At 37.7% G+C, this 21,178-nt stretch overlaps 1 protein-coding gene across 1 annotated transcript in view; it reads right to left on the reverse strand.

Annotated features, from left to right (window-relative positions):
- cmip (c-Maf inducing protein) overlaps positions 1–21,178 on the reverse strand; it is a 64,686-nt gene that overhangs the window by 4,339 nt on the left and 39,169 nt on the right. Inside the window, exons 6-20 of the mRNA XM_059335677.1 lie at positions 20,990–21,052; positions 20,766–20,846; positions 20,330–20,433; positions 19,451–19,555; positions 15,514–15,966; positions 12,936–13,001; positions 9,300–9,326; positions 9,168–9,216; positions 8,981–9,088; positions 8,072–8,188; positions 6,612–6,752; positions 2,935–2,982; positions 2,660–2,806; positions 2,436–2,541; positions 1,240–1,310 (exon numbers count right to left, since the gene is read on the reverse strand). Coding sequence (XP_059191660.1) covers positions 1,240–1,310; positions 2,436–2,541; positions 2,660–2,806; positions 2,935–2,982; positions 6,612–6,752; positions 8,072–8,188; positions 8,981–9,088; positions 9,168–9,216; positions 9,300–9,326; positions 12,936–13,001; positions 15,514–15,966; positions 19,451–19,555; positions 20,330–20,433; positions 20,766–20,846; positions 20,990–21,052 — 1,686 coding nt within the window. The remainder of the gene's footprint in view (positions 1–1,239; positions 1,311–2,435; positions 2,542–2,659; positions 2,807–2,934; positions 2,983–6,611; positions 6,753–8,071; positions 8,189–8,980; positions 9,089–9,167; positions 9,217–9,299; positions 9,327–12,935; positions 13,002–15,513; positions 15,967–19,450; positions 19,556–20,329; positions 20,434–20,765; positions 20,847–20,989; positions 21,053–21,178) is intronic.

The raw sequence follows: 21,178 nt of genomic DNA on the forward strand, positions 1-21,178 counted from the left end.
AGACATCACTTTTGAGATACTTCATGTTGTCATGCTTCGCTGTTAGTAGAGTAATAGTTCCAACTAGGGATGGGCGCTGCCAACTTCAGCGTCATTCACTGTATTCATGCATACATGGGCAAAATAAAAGATATATATACAGTACCACACAAAAGCCTGTTTTGAAACAGCTTTTATTTTGAAAGGATGAAAAGAGACTTCCTGACGATGGTAAAACTAACTCAAGTGAGATTATCCTCTAAAGATAATGTCAAGGAGTTCAATGTTTTATGTTTTAGCCCCTGAAGAGGCATGAGGTTAGTTTTCACAGTAATCTTGCAAATTTAAGTGTGTTTTGTGTTTAAATAAGTTTTGGATAAAAATAAACCTAGTAATTCCTGCTTGCTCAAATTAATACTCTTGTATTTCCGTGTGTTTTATAATTGTTATTGCAACTTTCAGTTTGCAAACTGTAGCTTTATCCAACTTAATTCTCAGCTCATTAGCTAAAAGACAGTGATGGAAGAATTATTCAGATCCCTTACTTCAGTAAAAGTACTAATACAACACTGTTAAATGACTGCACTATAAGTTAAAGTCCTGCATTCAAAACTTACTTAAGTAAAAGTACAAAAGTATCAGCATCAAAATGTACTTAAAGTATCAAAAGTAAAAGTAGTCGTTATGCAGAATGGACCCACTCTGATCGTTTTATATATTTTAAATATATTATTAGATTTTGTATTTATGCATTTATGTAATCAGCGTTTTAATTTTCTCAAGCCAGGGCTCATTTAAACTACTTAATATACTTTTATGAGGTTTGATTAAAAAAATGTCTAATCACTTTAAATTGATCATATATTTTATAAAGTAACTAAAGCTGTCAGCTAAATGTAGTGGAGTAAAAAGTACAAAAAATTGATCAAAATGTATTGGAGTAGAAGTATAAAGTTAGATAAAATGGAAATACTCAAGTAAAGTACAACTACCTCAAAATTGTAGTAAAAGTTGTTGGCCATTACCAGGAAATCATTAATCTAGAATGTATAATACAGACCCATTAAAAATGTTTCTGTGTGATGTAACAGAGGGGAGAGGCTGTGTATTAAGGCTTTTATCCTACAGTCTAGAGATGACAGTGTGACTACTGAACCCCTATTTTCCATATTGTAAAATTTGCATTTTCATATCTGTTTTCCCATCAGTATTGTGCAAATGAACTATTTGCAGTTGGTAGGAGTTGTCTCGCAGTATTACCTTGAGGTCCTCATATGTGTCAGCTGTGAGCTTGGTGCTGTTCATATTCAGACTGCACAGACTCTTCATGGCTGAGAGGGACAAACAGGTACAGTTAGCCACAAAGATTCCTTAACACAGTAAACATGTCAACTCTGAGCTTGTATTCTGGCTGTTTCCTGCTCATTCTCATTAAAGCAGCTAGAAGAAACTTTCATTTTGTGTTGAGTTTTGTGTCGCCTGTGGACAAAGGCAAGAGCACCAGACTGCTGTTAAATACTGTATATCATTTTACTGCAGTGGGGTCTGACTGTCTGCCTCGCTCAGTACTGGTTCTGGTTCTTTCTTCCAGTGGGCCCAGAAAAATGGCGTAGGGGGGAGAAGCCGATGTCTCACACCTACGCCATCTGCAGGTTAAGCTGCCCGAGGCCACGACCAGCCTGAAACCGGCATGATTTCATCTTAATTTGTTGGAATCCAACTTCACCGCGGTAAGCATTTAAAGTACATTCTCTCTCTAACTGTCTTATATCGGTCATGTAGAGCCATCAATATTAAATCGGGGGGGTTTGATAACCATTTAAAAGTTCCTTCTTGTTGCTTTAAACCAGGGATGGGCAATTCATTTTCCTAAGGGGCCACATGAGATACTGTGAAGATTTCGGAGGGACAGACCTATACTCTGAACAAAATTTTTCTCAGTATTAGTTTAATTCCTTTATGAAATGCAGTAAATTATATGGTTTTAAGGTGCTACTGTTAAGAATACATGTTACGATCAGACTATGTTAATGTGGAGTGAGTCAAATATAGCAGTAGAAAATTGTACAAACTTAATTTCCTTATCTAATTTTTCCATTTATTTTAAACACAACAAACTTTTAAACCACCAAAACATGTATGTTATGCACTAAACCAGCAATTTATTAACTTATGCATAAATCAATAAGTGTTTTTCACAAGGTAACTCAGTGTTTTTTAGTGGAATGCATTTCTATGCAGTTGCGTATGCATGCACGCATATACTTAAATCGCCTTCAAAATAAAAGCTCTGCGGTTGAATTGATTTAATTTACAGGTAACCTCACGCGGACCAGACAGGGACATCCAACAGGCCGCCTAATGCCTAGGTCATAACAATAAGTAATAATATAATATGTAATAAAATGTCTTTTCAGAGAATGCAGTTATACAATTCATGTTGTGTGTTTTCTTACAACTGAGAGCCAGCAGTCCAGCATCGGTGACGGGAGTCTCACACAGGTTCAAAACCTGAAGACAGGCCAGATGCTCGGATAGCAACCTTAACCCTGCATCCCCAAACTAAAGGACGGAAAGAAAAAGATAACAATAGGACAGACATTAGACATCTATTGAACCTCTACTGATTGCTAGTGTGTGTGTTTTTAGTTGTGTTTCTGTTGTGTTCTCATGTGTGTACCTGTGTGGACCAGAGGTTGAGCTGTTTGAGTGAAGGCAGCTTGATGAGCTGCTCGGCACAGGCACTGGTGACGTTGGTGAAGGCCAGGCTCAGGTTCTCCAAGTTCCCAAAAGAACCTGAACTCAACAGGCGGGCCAGATCTGCATCCTGAATGTTGAGGAGAAAAAAAATATATAATTTAATATTGAAATAGGAATTGCAATCATTTCTAATCAAGAGAGAAAACGGTGAAACTGCTTTTGTGTGCAGCAGTGAAGGCATCGGTTTAATCTCACCGTGGACTTTGAGGGCAGAGTGAGCCGGGTGGGGCCTCCTTTCCTTTGCTGAGGAGAAGACAGAAAGAAAAAAGATGGCGTCTGAGCTCAAGGCTTTGCAGGAACAGTTTCAGACAGTAGATGGCGTGTGTGAGCAGCTGCATGCATGCTGCATTCAACTCATATCGAGGAAATGGGACATGTGAAGTCTCAAATCAAATACTGTTTGAAACATAATTATACCACATTGTATTTAGAGGAAAAACATGTAATTTGAAAAAAAAAAAAAATAATGATATCAGTTTCTATGCTAATTTTTCTACATTTATGTATTTATAAAGGTATGGAGAAAGTTTTTATCCTTTATTTAATTACTAGTTCCAAACTTGTTAAGGAGATTTATTATTGTAACTAATGTTACTGTAAAATACTAAAAGACATATAATATTATAGCTATAATGGATAAATAAGCATTTTTTAAACTAGTTTTTATTCAAAGGCACATTGTCTGATTTTGTTACAGTGTCTAGTTGTGTCCCCTAAATTCCAAAAATGTCCTCACAGATGAATTTGTGGCCAGTAAAAGGTCAGAGTGTAGAAAAAAAAGCTGTACTGGGACATACTGGTAGCATAAATACAACACATCCTGCAGATATTTGCTTAGATTTATTATATGTGCTATGCAAAAAGTGTGTTGTCTTTGTTTAGGCTTGAGTGTGTACAAAGTGCATGTTCAGTGGTTGTTTCCTTGGACTACCTCTACATATAAATGAACAGCTCAGTTCTGCAGACAGAGTCAAGTGGCTGTGACTCAGCGTGTGAAGCATGCAGACTGAGTTGAGAGGGCCGGTTAATGTTGCTGCTGGTCTGATCTTTACTGTTCCAGCATTTCAGGTCCAGACGAGTTCTGGGAATTTTTCACACAACAGTGTAGGAGTGTACTGAAAAGTGTGCCACGAAGGAGAGTGATCCAGTAATTGTGGCGCTTGCAGACGTGAAATGAGTGGAGGAGAGGGATGAAGCTGCTAGACATGTGAAGAACATTTTTATGGTAGAATCTGATGCTACCTGGGGACATAATCATTAAAACCAAGCGATGGAAAGTGGGGAAAACTGAATTATGCATGATGAAGATAAAGGAAAAATCTGTTTTTTAGGATGCTTTTAGAACCATAATACACGGTCGCACATAAACTTGGAATAAAATATTTTTTACAATCATCAGTTCATGTGATTTGATACACTTTTAAGGATTTTTTTCATCCAGCAGTGTATAAAGAAGAAAATATTACACACACACACACACACACACACACACTCACACACACACACGTCTAATCTAATTTAAATAATGTAAAGGCAATCTGTTGCCATTTGAAGTAATTTTACTTTAAAGTCAATTTTCTGATACAACTTTTAATTTAGTTAAGTTCTCTAATCAGGAAATTTACCTGTAATAGGCTATTATCAACTTACAGAAGTATAAATTCTGACTACTTCTCCCAAATAATGTTATTATATCAATGAGGTACTTTTTATTTATTATTTCTTAAATCATGGAGTAGTACTCGGTCGCTTTATGAATCAATCTCTTCCAAACATATCACAATGAAAATGAAACCACAATAAACAGACGATTGTGTCTGAAAACAAAATTATACCAACTCTATGGGCGACAGTGTTTTTAGCCTGTCCACTGATATTTAACAAATGTGTGACATAGATGTTACCTTGAGTGATAATAATGAGATCTTCATACTTCAAAAGTTGACTAATACATTAAAAAATAATAATTTAACAGGTTCATACCTTTGAAATACATTTGGATTAAGAAAAATTGTTTCATGAGCCAAAAAACTTGTCCTAATTGTTTAAGTCAAAACTCTTATCATGACACACAGGAATAATTGATCAAAGTAAAAAAGAATTAAAGAAGCATTTGCCATCAGCGGATATAAACCATTGTAGTGTTGTGGTCTTACAACTTTTAAGCAACTGCAGTGGTTTACATGATGTTCAGTCCAAGCTTGAGATCCTTATCCTTACAGTTCTTAAGAGAATATTGCATTTGGCAGACTCCAGGCAGGGTTCAGTGCCTTATTCAAGGACGATACAGCATGCAGTGGAGCTCTGGCAGGGCTGGACTGGGAAAAAAAATCAGCCCTGGCATTTTTGCTCTGACTGGCCCACCACTACTGATGACACACCAACTTAACAGTAACAAGAGCATGCCTAGCGCGTCAATTAACCTTAACCAGTGAAGCAGTCAGTGTGTCCATAACTGTTAAACTCCATGAGAAGTCTGGATGTACCAAACTTACTGTGTCAGCAGTGCGCACATAGTGAAGGCGGCAGAAACTTTGTTCTCTTGCTATGCCCTTGCCCCCTGGCTGTGTGTGGGCTCTCGGCCCTTCCCTGTTTTTTTAGGCCATTGGCCAATGAGTCAACCAAAAACAAGGTTGTTCAGCCCAAAAGACCTGTCGGGGCGGTGATGTAACTCTGATTGATTGACAGCAGAGGAGGCCAAGGATGAGAGGCCGTCGGCCCTTCCTCTACCTGTTTTATTGGCCATTGGGCAATCAGTAAACCAAAAAAAATAAAAAATATATATATATATATATATATATATATATATATATATATATATGTTGTCGTTCGGCCCAAAAGACCTGCCGGTAGGGCTGGCCGATATAATCGATATAAAAGATATATCAATATATTTTTAAATGTTATATGGAATTAGACCATATCGCATACATTTGCACTGTGATCCTTACTCCAGGCAACCTGAAGCTTTTATTTTCATTTTCATCTAAATATGCACTTTATGGAGCTTTGATTGAAAAAAAAAAAAAAAAAAGGTACTCCTGTTGTTATACAATATTTATGTTCACTTAAATAAAAGGTTTCAATAAAACTACTTGGCATGTCATATTTGGCTTTGACTGAACATTTGCTCTCACTTTGTGATAAAAATATCGGGATATAAATCATATATCGATATTCATCCTAAATATATCGGGATATGACTTTTGGTCCATATTGCCCTACCTGCCGGTCCAAGAGACCTGCCGGCCCACCCCGCATTTGCCCCATTTGCCACTTGGCCAGTCCAGCCCTAAGCTCCGGTATGAAACTACCAACGATCAATGGTTGACCCTGTCTACCGCCAGAGCTGCAGCTGTTTGAACAAACTTCTCTTTACCTTGTACATGATACGACAGATCTGTTCGTACATGACATTCTTCTACATGAACCTTGTGTCTTCCCTTGTTCTCGTGATATTCACTACATGCATGGTTCTTAACTTCTGGGGCCTATACCAGTTGCTGTGTTGGAATTGTGAATTGAGGTATTGAAGTAGGTCACATGTGAATGTAATGAGAAACTGGTGATTTGATTTTCCTGCAGAGGTCATCACTCCAACAAACTGCACCCTACAGAAAAGTGGGACGAACTGGAACAAGTTGTTCTTAGGTCAGATCCACAAGAACTGCAGAGCACCAAAGAGTATAACACCATGTTCACTTCAGGTCTCAGTGTACCTAATAAAGAACTGTGTGTGTGTGTGTGTGTGTGTGTGTGTGTGTGTGTGTGTGTGTGTATGTGTGTGTGTGTGTGTGTGTGTGTGTGTGTGTGTGTGTGTGTGTGTGTGTGTGTGTGTGTGTGTGTGTGTGTGTTTTGGAACAGTTACTCACCAGCTCTTTTAGCTCTCTCTGTCGGTCGCAGAGCTGCTCGTACATGCGGAGTCCCACCTGGGTGCTCTCCAGGGTGGAGATGATCTGCAGCTGGGTGTCTTTGTTCTCGATGATGTTGTACTCCAGCATTAGACACAAAATCTGGACACACATTAATGACAGACACACTGTAAAGGGGCACTCCACTGATTTTATATATGACAATAAGTTTACTCGTTATGAGAAGTACTATTAAGCCGGTAAAAAATCTTCTGTGGCTCTGGAGGAGCTTCGTCAAGTCAAAGGATCTCGCCTTTTTGGGGTTTGACCCAATTTGTCTCCTGGCAGTAATGAACCACTGGAATTTTCCTTAATTTCAATTAATTTAGCCTATTTTAATCATTTACTAAAGATAGAGCTGCAATGGCTATTCCATTACTTGATTTGTCAATCAACAGAAAATGTATCTGTTGACCGATCAATTAAATGCAGTCATTTTTTTTTAGAAAAACACTGGTGTCCATTCTCATTAATGGGATGTATATTTCTTTTCAAGCCTCTCTTGCATTTGGACTGTTGGCTGTACAAGATAAGCAGTTTACAGACATGAAACTGTGGTAGTTTGCAATAGAGTGCAAATGAAATGGCATATTTTTGGAGGCTAACCCGAAGTTAGCATCAACATGGGGTCTATTGAGAATTCTCCTATGGGATGTTTGCATTGGAACTTGGAAAATAAGCTCTGTGGCAAACACACGTTTATGGTGCTTACGCGTTTTGTTCAGCAGGATAATCTTCACAAATGAACACCATTTTTAACATGATTGAAGTGTGAATACAGCCAACGAAAGTACAAAGCTAACGTTATGCTAAAGTGAACTACACCATGGTCACATGACTTCTGAGATAGCAAATCCGTAGCCAAATAAATTGTTTATTAACATAATTTACAATCTACAAGAGTTTGCAAGAGCACTGAAAAACATGACTAGAGGCTGTGAGGCGGTCTAGTGAGAGAATTCCCGTCCGTGTCTGCCGTGATGATGTTTAATGTCCCCAACAACCACTGTAGTCTCATTTAGCCACTTGTTAGCAACCGCCTTTTTAAGGACACATAAAAACTCCAAAATAATAATAATAATAAAAAGCGAACATCTCTTAAGCTTGAGTTAACCACAGACCTTATTTCTGACATCTAACCAAAAGCCCATTCAATTCTAGACCAAATTCTAGAGCAATTAAGTAATTCATTAATTGAGAAAATAATCCTCAGATTAATCTCTAATGAAAATAACTGTTATTGCAGTCCCAGCTGCAACCGACATACATATACACAACAACACAGGTGAAGAAAGGACTTCAGACCAAACAAAAATAAATGATTCACTGATGACAAGATGGAAAAATATACTAAACTGAGACAATGAGAAATAAATAAGGTCATTAGAAAGTGGTCTGAATACTGTGTGAATGCTGCATACCTCCACCATGGTCTGGTTTCCACGTAGAGCCAGCAGCATGCAGGGACCCAACTTGTTTTCAGCCAGTGAGAGCAGGAACTTCTTGGTCTTATAGCAGGAACCCATCAAGATATGAACCTAAAGGAGATCAGAAGGAGGGGAGTGTCAGTTATTAGGAACCACACATTAATTAGCAAACATCAATAGTTGAGGCTCGCTATCTTCTTCTTTACTGGAAGTCAACTAAAGCTCCCTCTAGCACTCAGTGGCTCAATGATACCATGTCTTTTCTAAAGCTGGAGAAGATCAGATATTCAGTGAAAGGTGATAAATTCTATAACAAGTGGCTTCCCTTTTTAACATTCTTTCACTCTCTTCACTCTATGCCCTCTGACTGATGGACCTCCTCTCTTTGTTTTTCTTCTTATCTTTATCATTATTATTATTTATTTATTTGTTTCTTTTCTCTCTTCTCCTGTCTTTTGGCTTCCCTTGTATTTTTGTCTACACCCTGTAGCTAAAACATTTATTTACTTATTACATACAAGAATCCTCAGTTACTTATTTGTTTATTATTATTATTTATTTATTTATTTTCACCTTATTTTTTTTACTATATTTTTAATTATTATTATTATTTTTTGATTTGATTGTTTGTTAGTCACCCGATCATGTTCCTATTGGGCCATAAATATAAAACAAGAAAACATCCTAGGAGGCAGACCGTACATCTTGCTCTTCATTCTTCATGATGCACAGTATTTCTATTGTATCGATATGTTTATATTTTCAATTGTGATGTAGATGTGATGTGATACTCCATGTAATTATAACATTGGTTCCTGTTCTAATGTGCCTTACCTCCTAATAAAAATATTAAGAAAAAAAAAAAATAGTTGGGGCTGACTTTATGCGTTTCCATATACTCACCATACTGGCGAACAGCTCTCCATCATCATCACAGGCCACACCTCCTGGACTGTAGAGCTGGAACCAGCCATCTTTACCTGAACGCACGCTGAGTAGGCAGGAATGGACCTGGAAAAAAAAGGCTTGTTAGTCTTTAGAGCTGCTACAAGGTTGAAACAGTTGTAAACATGCACAAACACACACTCACCTCCTGCCTCGGGTCCTCCGCAAACCTCTGAATAACATATTTCAGTTCCCTATTTAGACAGAAACATTAAAACACTCATCTGGTTGTTTTGAAAATATGTGCAGAACAGTTTATAATGTCTGAGTTACTTACTTTGTGAATTTGGCATGTGCAAGGGCCCTGGAGAGAGGAAAGACAAAGAGAGGTGTGAGATATTAGAGTCCAGTACACTTGGAGCTGAGAAATCTGTTTGAAAAACCTGTTTCTGCAAGAAATGATACTGTAATGCATACGTTTTTGCAAAAGAAAAGCTAATATTTGATGTTAACAGTTCAGACAAGCATTTCCCGAGGTCAGTTTAACGTGTTATGGTTGGAGTACGCTTTGTGCTACTTGTGGTGACGTTAAGCTGATGACACAGTAGCACAGTGTTACTTTATTTTGGATACAGTCAACATGCTCAGATAAGAGGGAGTGCAGAGCTCATTATGACTCTTTCAGAACAAGACATAAGCTTCTAGGGATTGTTAGTTCCTTTAGATCACATCTTAATGCTGTGGGGAATGGTTGTAATTATGTTTTAGCAGCAGTTGTAAGAGGTAAGCTGTGCATATATCTATATATTTATCAGGTCAGAGGAATAGATAGTTGCATTCTTAACTGACATTCTAAACCCTCCTCTTATGTTGCGGGTCAAATTTACCCATTTCAAAGTTTAAAAATAATTTTAAAAATAGTTAAAAGTATTTTTTCCTAAAAAGAAAACATTTAAAATGGAATATATATATATATATATAAAATCAATGTCATATAAAACCATTGTATTTTATATGTAGGTCTTTCTAATGTATGTTTTAACATGCATTTTTTATGAAAAGCGAGAAAATTATCCTTCTCGAACCATGATCTGTGAGAGGTAAAGAACACCATTGCATTAAATATTGATTGAAATGGTTAGTAATGGAGTTATTAATGAAATATAAACAATGTTTATATTTCAGCTAGGCTAAACATGTTAGCAAGTGATAACAAGTGTTATCAATCTTCTCACCCAACTTTTGGCAAGAAAACAAAAAGAAGAACTTCCTAAAATGTTTAACCAGTCCTTTAATATTGTAAAAAAAAATGATATCCATTTAGCCAGTGTTGGAAAGTAACAAAATACATACAAGTACTATATTTTGAGATACTTGTACTTTACTTGAATATTTCCATTTTATGTAACTTTTTACTTCTACTTCACTACATGTTGAGGCAAATATTGTACTTTTTACTCTACTACATTTAGCTGACAGCTTTAGTTACTTTTATATTTAACACAAAACATGATACATTTAAGGGGGTACATTTATTTAAATAAACCACAAACAGTATATTAAGTAGTTAAAATTAGCCCTACATTGAGAAAATTAAGCTGCTCACATAAATGCATCAATAATTATAATCCAATAATATATTTTGGAATATATAAAACAGTCTGAGTGGGTCCATTCTGCATAACGAGGACTTTTACTTTTGATACTTTGATACTTTTTTGATGCTGATACTTTTGTACTTTTACTTCAGTAAGTTTTGAATGCAGGACTTTTACTTGTAGTGGAGTAATTTCACAGTGTGGTGTTAGAACTTTTACTTAAGTAAGGGATCTGAATACTTTTTCCACCACTGCCATTTGCAAGAAACTAGAGAAGAAATCAGAATTAGTGAATTTCTACATGTGTGCACCGATGTGACTCATTACATCCTGAGCTACAGGGTGCTGGGGAGTATTGTTGCCTTTCCTAATGACGCCTGAAGCCATTGACCAGGCAACAGTGGCGCAGGTGAGCAACAGGTGTGTCCCAGAGTTGGAGAAAAAACAAGTTGTCTACCAGTCGACGCTAATGAAGCCCTGAATCAGTCCTCCAATTACAAAAAAGACTCGGGGCTGCTTATAGCCAATTAGAGTGGGCTCTCTAGGGAGAGGAGAGCTGCCCCCCTCCATTCCATGACCCCCAGAGGCAGGTTGAAGTAACTCACTCACGTCAGAAGCCAGGTCCCGGCAGGACCCTGCTAGAAACATATATACAGCCCCAGAGACAGTGACGTGAGGGAGTGGAAGAAAATGAGGAAGATGGAATATAGAGGGGAAAGAAGAGCACTGGGCAGCACTGATGGTTACAGGATGTGATTATGGTTATGGCTGCACTGGTGTTTCTGGACTGGAACCAAAAGTGCTCTGTTCTGCATTTCTCTGGGACAGCATCTGGGCTCTCATGAGACTCTTCACTGAATGGAAACACAGTATACTACAAGTAATGTGACTGCTGTTACTACTTTAACAGCATATGTAACTGCCAGCAGAAGCAGTTTTAATAAACAATAAACAGAGGTGTGGACTTGAGTCACATGACTTGGACTCCAGCCAGACTCGAGTCATGAATTTGATGAATTTAAAAGAGACTTGCAACTCGTCTTGGACTAATAACTTGTGACTTGACTTGGACTTCGGCCTTTTGACTCGAAAAGACTTGCTACTTTCCCCAAAACCCAAAGATTAAAAAGTCTCTTACTAAGTACCGCTCTACCTGTCTTTGTGTAATTGTGAAATTAAAATTAAACCACAATTAACAGAATTGTGTCTGAAAACAAAATGATTCCAACTTTGGGGGCTAAAATGATAAAGCAGCTTGAATGTTGCCTGATGGCTAAAATAGGCCAAAAATCACTTGTCACTGCTCGAAAAGCTAAATTACTGCCAGCACATGATAATAAGTGCAGAAGAGTATATGAATATTTGTATTAACTCCTCTCTCCTCTCACCAGAATTATTGACTGGACATTTAAATGACAAATCTTACATCTTTTTAGCGAGTAGATTAAATTAACCCTAAAATTACAGCAATAATGTTCATGGGTTAATTAGACCCAGGGCATGTTTGATTATCCAAAAGAGTCAGAAACTAAAACATTCCAATAAACATTGTTTATATTTCATTAATAACTCCATTACTAACCATTTCATCAATATTTAGTGCAGTGCTGTCCTTTACCTCTCACAGATCATGGTTCAATTAGCAAAATTCACTAGTTTTTCATAAAAAAAAATGCATGTCAAAACTTTTTTATGAACATTGGAAAGACCTATTTGAAATACAGTTATTTTATAAGACATTTTTAAAGAGATTTTTTAAGATTTTTTTTTACATTTTTTGTATATTTTAAATTTTTAATTTTAGTGAAAAAATACTTTGAAATATATATATATTTTTTTTTTTGATTTTTTTTTTAGATTTTTAAACTTTGAAATGGGTCAATTAGACCCAGGGCATGTTTGATTATCCAATAGAGTCAGAAACAAAAAAATCCCAATAAACATTGTTTTTATTTCATTAGTTACTCCATTAACCATTTCCATAACCATTTCAATCAATATTTAATGAAATGGTGTTCTTTATCTCTCACAGATCATGGTTCAATAAGCATAATTAACTCGTTTTTCATAAAAAAAAAAAATGCATGTTAAAACTTTTATATTGTACTTTTATAAAATACAATAGTTTTACAAGACATTCATTTTTGAAAATGTTTATTTTATATTTTAATTTTTTTGTGAAAAAATACTTATAACATTTTTTTTTTTATTTTTAAACTTTGAAATGGGTCAATTTGACCCACAACATAACAAGAGAGCTTAACTTACATCTTTTTAGAGCCATTTTGAGATGCTTGTACGAGAGATTACTAGATAAATGAATAAAATGCACTTGTCACCACAGTATGAGCTGAGGTGTGTGTGCAGATACTCACTCTTTAGGAAAGGGGATGGGCTGCAGCAGGCTGGCCAGAGCAGGTCTCCAGTCATCATAGTCCGACCTGACGGAGACAGACGGACAGAAAATAAAGATGAATGAGAGTCAGTGTAACAATGTAAAGAGTAGGGTGTAGCCTTGGAGAACAAAAAGATAGAGATAGAGGAGTAGTTGAAACATGAGCAGCGCTGAGATGACGCAGACCTACGACGTCGACTTTACAGAAGCTGGAGCAGCATCGCATTACTGTGAGTTAAGTAACACTGGCTTTGTTACAAACGATACAAACGCACTGACACAGCATCGCTTTTTTAGGCCATCCTGTTTGGTTACCGCACCTGCACCCGGTCACAAAGACGCACATACGTAACTGCTGTTCCACTTTCACACTATGTAATCAGCACCTGGACTCGCATATTCATTCATTCAGTGCTGTTTAACCCATTTACACTGATCAGTTCTTCACACACACACACAGACACACTGACATAATGTCACCTTTACAAAATGGGGACACTTCCTGAGTTGTTGACGTCATTTCTTTAATATGAAACTGACCCGGAGCTTATGTGACTTAAAGTAGCTTCATCACGACCCAGATGTTTGTCCGAAGGCTTCACAACCCCCCTTTTTAACTATCACAAGCTGTACTAGATTTCAATCATTCTTTTAGTCTGACATCTGTTCCTGTGACACAATTAAGTGACACTGTGAGTTTGCCTTACATGGAAATGACTAGATGACATTTCCAAGAATTTGTCCCACTGCTTATCTTAATTCAGGGGTTTGGCTAAAGTGGTTTGGTCGGTTTTCTGCACCAGTTGTTGCACATCTTCAAATATTGTTACCTATGTAGACAGTTGAAAGCATGAGACAGAAGCAGATTAGACAAAACTAAAGTCTATATGCAGTGACAACTTCAAAGTGACTACTTATTGTGAGCAAAAGATCCCAAAGAAGACATCCAAGAGATAAAGTGGACAATTATCTTGTGTGTCTCCTCAGACAGGTGAGCTAATACTTTGGCTACAGCTTGCTAGGGGTATGCAGGCAATAATTTAAACAGACAGCGTGATTGTCTGCAAAAGCTCATAATTATGAAAAGCCTGAGCATAGAAAACAATGGCAGCTACTGACAGCTTATGCCAAGATCAACATAAGTAGTTTTTTTTTTTTTTCCTAAACTCTTTCGCAATTTTCTTTCAGATACTGTAGCGGACTCAGTCTTAAGGGTACACAGAAGATCGGTATCATATGAGACAAGAAGATCTCAGGAATGCATTGATACCAACAATAACATGTCATGTTATCAAGATATCATATCAGGAAGGGGGAGAAATAACGCTACAGTTAGGGAAGGGGAAAAACTGACATGGCCATTTTCAAAGGGGTCCCTTGACCTCTGACCTCAAGATATCTGACTGAAAATAGGTTCTATGGGTCCCCACAAGTCATGCCGTTTTCTCATGTAGTACAAATGTATTATTTTCACCTATGACACCTTTATATTTAAATATCCATGCATACTGGGGTTCCTCACAAGTCTTGCGATTGCATAAATTGGGTATCACTGAAAAGCTACGCCTCTAAGTGGCATCTACTGTTGAATCACTAAAGTATTGGATGGAAAATGTTCAAATTCCGGAGAAAGACACATCCTTATAAATGCTAAGAGCAGAATTAGCCAGTTGCATGTTGTGAACAGGTCACAGCCCTGGGTTTACCTAAGGTGGAGCATAGTTTTGTACATTTTTATCTTTGTATTTCAAAGATAAGACAAGAAAAGTGTGTTTTTGATTAAATAGCGCTTTGGCACTTTGAATATTTCATAAAACAACAGCCAGTCAAAAGTCAATCTTTTCCTGCTCTGTGTGTAAGTTGCTGGAGAAGTAAACAGAAAGACCGAACGTGGAGCTGAACGCAGCGCTGAGGGCAGTGAAATAGATGTCAGCCATGACTTGGAGCAATAAACCAGGGAGGTACAGGTGAATGTTGAGAAAGAGCAAAGGAAATTACAATTTATCCACTGCTGTACAGAGAGAAAACTAATATTCACAGCATGGCAATTCACAAACAGGTACAGTGCATTCAATAATGTCGGAACGGCTATGGAGCGTTCAAGAGCGTGGGAAATATGAAAACTTACAAAGACACAAGTTATTACTGAATGGAACTTAGTACAATAAACAACAACACAACATTAACAGTGCGGGCCAAAACAGAAAATCTCACATTTTGTTTATTTTGGGTCTTTCATACCTAAAAAACACTCAGGACTGTAAAGTAGTTCACTTTGTTATTTAATATTTTGCTACATTTGTTGTACTGTTGAGTAAAAATTGTTTTTCATATTTTTCTATGTTCATCTTGTTTGATTTGCTTTGTTATTTACTTCATATGTTAATAAATTTTGATTTCTTTAGTCTTCAGTACAGATGTTTTAAAACTGGCAGTTTAAAAACAATATAAAAAATCATGATAATAATCGAGATGGACGATATAAAAAAATATATTGTGATCAATTTTTTTTTGCCATTTTGCCCAGCCCTAATTGACAGTTTTATGTTTAAACTTACAGCATCTTGAGGATGAGAGCGAAGCAGCCCAGCACTCGGTCGGCCTGCGCTGGCAGCTGGATGGACAGCGTGTTGACGGCCGGGCTGACCAGCAGACAGTCAATGAGGTTGGGTTCGCTGTCGCCCCCAGAGGGCGCGCCCTTCCGCCTGGCGTTGGCCGAGTTGTTGTTTCGCTCCAGCTCCACCAAGATCTCGCTGGAGTTAACGACGGAGGGAGGAGGGGACAGGGGCAGGGAGGGCGTCGGGGAGGAAATGGGGATGGACGGGGCGGGGTTTGATGGAGCTGGGGGAGGCGGCTGAGGAGGACTGGGGTTGGCGGACAGGGGTAGCAGGGTTGCTGGAGGCGGCGTCGGAGGCTCGGGGCGCAGCAGACGGAGTGGCATCGGGGGTTTGCGTTCGTTCTGCTGCTGGCAGCCATTTCTGATCTCCTTCAGGCTGGGGGAGTTGTCCCGACTGCAGGGGGAAAAAGAGGAAATGTGATTGGACCACATACGAAGTATCCATACTCAATGCAAGGTCATTAAGTGCAACAATATAGCTAATGGGAATAGAAGCAAGAGAAGTATAAAAACAGACAGGAAAAAATGTAGTAAGAGCCAGGAGAGATTGCTACCAGAGCGATGGCTCCTTTGTGTGCTTGAGTTTTGGAAAAATTGACTAAGAATGATTCTCTCTGGGGCGAAGGAAGCTAAGGAGATGACGCTAATGAGTTAAGATAGCTTTTGCCCATACATGAAGTCAACAAAAAGCCCCCATGGAACACACAAGAAAGAAACATGGTCATTTAAATTTAAATCACTGTAATGAGGTCAATTATAAAGCAAATAAACTGTGGCTTTCTTTGGGTAACGGGAAGCTGTTTTATTGTTTTATTGTAAATCTACTGACAAAACTGAAATTCCAGATACAAACTATATTTTTTACAGGTAGCGATTCAGAGTTGGAACATGGATTTGCTTTTATTTTCATGCACCGATTTTTTAATATATTTGAAAGTATGACTGATGGGCTTTACCCCATAAATTATAATAATACTACTTTAAATAATTATGCCAAGACTAAATTTAATGCTTTGTAGTGTATAATCCATATTACACACACACACACACACACACACACACACACTGCAATCAGGATAACATGTTGTATGTCTATTGTCCAAGTTTGCTTTTTGCACTGTATGTTGTATGTGACCCACGTCTAAAGCGATTTTCTGTCATGACAGACAATAAAGTTTTCTGATTCTGAATCCGATGTATTTTTATTTGTAGATGTATGACATGGTTTTTAATTACAACCAATGTGAGGACACTGCTACTGTGTTTAGACTATAAAAGGCATAATGTGTTCTGGTGACGGCTCAGTATCTGATCTGCTTTCCCGGTAACATCTGCAAATTACTGTTTGTACTGTCTCCTTCATATTAGTCCTACAAGATGTGGGAAATCATGCGTTCGTCTAATCAACGACAAAAGAATGACCCTTGAAACACAACAGCTGAATAAACAGGTCAACATGGTCAACCTGGAAAAAACAATGGCTACTTTCTCATATCAGCCGTCTCTTTTCGCAGTATAACTAAATGTGTAGAGCCCTCTTTGGACAGCAGGGATGGGAATACATAATTGATAATCAATTAATTTGGTTGATCACGCGGAATTTTTTTAAATCGATCTGTGTATTTTTTTTCCCAAAACTTATTTAAACACCAAACACACTTAAATATGTAAGATTACTGTGAAAACTAACCTCATGACTCTTCGGGGGCTAAAACATAAAACATTGCACTCCTTGACATTATCTTTATCTCAGTTGATTTCGTTTTACGATCGACAGGATCAAGTCTCTTTTCATTCTTTCAAAATAAAAGCGTCCGTTATCAAAACTGGCTTTTGCATAGTACTGTATATTTATCTTTTATTTTGCCCCATGTATTCATGCAGCGATTAATCAGTTAATTGATGGTTAACGTTATAGATTATCGAGTTGGCAGCTTTCTTCCAAACGCCCATCCCTACTGGACAGCATTCAGATTTCCAGGCAATGTCTGGAAAACATTCAGAACTACATGACTTTTTCCTCTAAGAGCACATTGGACAAAATTCCAGCAAACTTTCTTTAATCTTTTTGGAGTTTTTATCCGATCATCTGCACTTTAATTTTGTGTTGGGAAACAAATTTCGCAACCAAGGACTTTACTAAATGCACACTTCTGGTCCAGAAGTTATTTAATGATTCTTATCAGCAGAGGTGTCATAAAGAATACACACCAGATGGTAAAGATTAGAGGCTCAAAGTTTTCTTAGGAACTTGCTCATCAACACAAAAACAGCTCTAACTAAACTATTTTGCCAGGAATAAACTTACAGTGTGATTAAGTGATGGAAAGAGCACTCAGGTAGCCATTTTGTATACAAGCAGCATGGCAATATGAAGCCACAGGGGAGCTGTAGTCTGCCTAGCCTTCCATGCTGCTGACCTTCAGGCTCGACAGATCTGAGCTGCTCCAACTGCAGCGGTCTGATAAACAAGATGTCCCGACATGAGTGGAAAGGTAAGTGGATAAAGAGAGGGAGAGGCGAAAAACTGACGGAGATCAAGTGAAGGTGGTGAGGTAAGCCGAGAACTCCATCATGTCACCATGTTGTTTCATTTTTTTGTAATTGTTTTTGTCTGTTTGTAGTCATTTTTTGCATTTTCCCCCATTTTTAGTAGTTGTTTTGCATCTCTTTGTAGTATCTGTCTCTTTGCAATTAGTTTGTGTCTCTTTGTGGTTAATTTGTGTCTTTCTCTGTGGTTGTTTTTGGCTATTTTCATAGTCAGTGTGAGTCGTCTTATGCTTTTTTTTTTTCCCGGTTAATATTAGAGATATGACAGGAAATTATAGCTAGATTGTGGTTCATAGTTAGAGCCTTAACCCCTCTGCCACCAGGGACCTCTAGGAAACAATGAATAACTTCTGTTTTTATTATTGATTTTGCTTTCTTTGTGGTCATTCTGTGTCTCTTTAAAGTGAAGTTTGGCTGTGGTTGTATTGCCCCTTTTTTGAAAAATCCTTTTCAATCTTTTAGTAGTTGTTTCGTGTTTCTTTGCAATTATTTTTAGTCTTTTTGTATCTCTTTGTGGTTAATTTGTGTCTCTCTGTGGTTGTTTTTGGCTATTTTCATAGTCAGCGTGTGTCACTGTGTGTCTCTTTGCAGCTGTTTTGCATCTCATTGTAGTCTTTTAGTCTCTTTGTAGTTCTTCAATGTTTCTTAGTGGTCCTTCTGAGTCTCTTCCTGGTTTGTACGCATTACTTTGAAAGACATTTTGTAGGTGACACTTTGGGCTCCTTAGCCTGTGCTCGGTAGGCTCGTTCAGTAATCCATCCATGCACACAGTGATAAATGACCAAAAACGTGAAATTACATGAATTAAACAAACACAAAAAGATCAAGTGAAGGTGATGAGGCAAGCCATCTCTATCATGTTCTGAAAAAAGACGAGAAGCTTCCGTGTGTGTGTGTGTGTGTGTGTGTGTGTTCTTGTACTTCCTACATAGTGAGGACCGGAACACGTTTTTAACCAACAAAGTGAAAACATATTTGTGAAGTGAGGACATTTCGACCGGTCCACTTCAGGCTTGTTTCAGAGTTCAGAATTTGTTTTAGGGTTAAGGATGCAATTAAGTTTATGTTAGGGTTAGGGTTGGGCATTAAGTTGTGATGGTGAAGGTTAGGTTAAGGGTTAGGGTAAGGGGCTGGGAAATAAACAGGTTTATTGTAGCAGGTATACCTTGTTCTCATTTTCGGTGTGGAAATCTGTTTTTTGTATTTGCATTTGTTACTGTTGTGAATATTTCATGTTTGTCATGGTCCTTGATGTGACGTGATGCTGGGTGCAAATCAAATTTTCTTCAGGATAATAAAGTCAAAGTTGAAAGTTGAAGTTGACTGACCTGTTGATGAACTCCTCATAACAGGAATATATCGCAGCGAGACACACTGCCACCAGGTTTGGCAGGACACGTGGGTGAGGGCACTGCCCTGTTGGCCCGTGCATGCTGCAACAGACATGGGTGCAGGTTAGATACCAGGATTAACTTGTGAAGGTTAAGCATCTGTCACAGCACACCATCATACTCTATAGCTTTAAGTATTTCATGCTGTGCATTTTAATTTAGAGTCTTTTCATCACTGAGAAGAATAAAGTTTGGGTGTCAAATGTATATAAATATGAAATATACCCACTGGTGGAAAGTAACTAAGGACATTTACTCAAAAACAAATTTGAGGTACTTGTACTTTACTTGAGTATTTCCATTTTATGTAACTTTTTACTTCTACTCCACTACATTTTGAGGCAAATATTGTACTTTTTACTAATATAATAGTAAATAATAAATAAATATTTTAACAGTAGATCAAGTAGTTAAATGAGCCCTGTCTTTATATAAAATCAAACACTTCTTAAACTTCTTATATAAAAGCATCAACACAAATAATCTAATAATATATTTAGAATATATCAAATAATCTGAGTGGGTCCATTCTGCATAACAAATACTTTTACTTTTGATACTTTAAGTACATTTTGATGCTGATACTTTTGTACTTTTACTTCAGCGAGTTTTGAATACAGGACCTTTACTTGTAGTGGAGTCATTTCACAGTGTTGTATTAGTACTTTTTCTTAAGTAGAGGATCTGAATACTTCTTCCACCACTGAATATACCAGCAGCAATTTCCAGAAACTATTGATACCTAATAACATAGCAGGGCATTAACAATTATGCCGGACCTGTTGACACAAACATGCACAAATGAAAATTTCTGACCTGTGGACAAACTTCTTGACGACCTCCATCCCAGCATTCAGCTCGTTGAGAGCCAGGATGTACTCCTGAGTGAAGAGACGCAGTCGAGGGCACTTTCCGAAATCCTGACAAAGCAACCCAATAAAAAAATAAGTAAACCAAACAAAAAACCATGCAAAGACAGCAGTCAAAACTTAGGATAATATCCTAAATAAATGTAAAGTGTTTTCCTTCTGATTTCGGTCTGAGGAAAGGGGCATGCATTTTTTTTTGGTTAATATAAGGGATATGACAGGAAATGAGAGCCAGGCAGTAATCCATCCATGCACACAGTCATGGATTTAACAGCTTGCACATAAATGACCAAAACTGGAATTACACGCAATGAGCAAACATCAAAAGAGGAATCAGGCTGTGTGGAAGGCTCTGTGCAGCTCCTGAACAGAAGAGTTCTCACCATGTTGTGTTTGAGGATTCTCTGGACCACAGGAGTGAACACTTCAATCACGACCATCGACCGCGGCCGCTCCCGACAGTGCTGCAAAACACACAAACGACCATGAACGGGAAGCACTTTTATAATGCTTATAACTATTTCTCTTTACTACAGAAAATACAGTATTATCAGCTCAGTGATGTTCTATTTTTAGACAAGGTAGCATTGCAGCACATGATCCTCACCTTACAGAAGAACTCACACAGGTCAGGTGGTGGGTGGTTGTTTTCCAAAAGAGGAGCAATGGCCTGAACACACACGCACACACACACACAAATTGAAATTTTGAATATTTCCATATCCTATCTCTTATCTATCCTGGCTCCGAGCCAACAGCTTAGATCTGGGCTGGCAGGTGCAGGTGACTAAAAGAA

Source organism: Centropristis striata, chromosome 6, assembly GCF_030273125.1.
Source record: "Centropristis striata isolate RG_2023a ecotype Rhode Island chromosome 6, C.striata_1.0, whole genome shotgun sequence".
NCBI classification, from domain to species: domain Eukaryota; kingdom Metazoa; phylum Chordata; class Actinopteri; order Perciformes; family Serranidae; genus Centropristis; species Centropristis striata.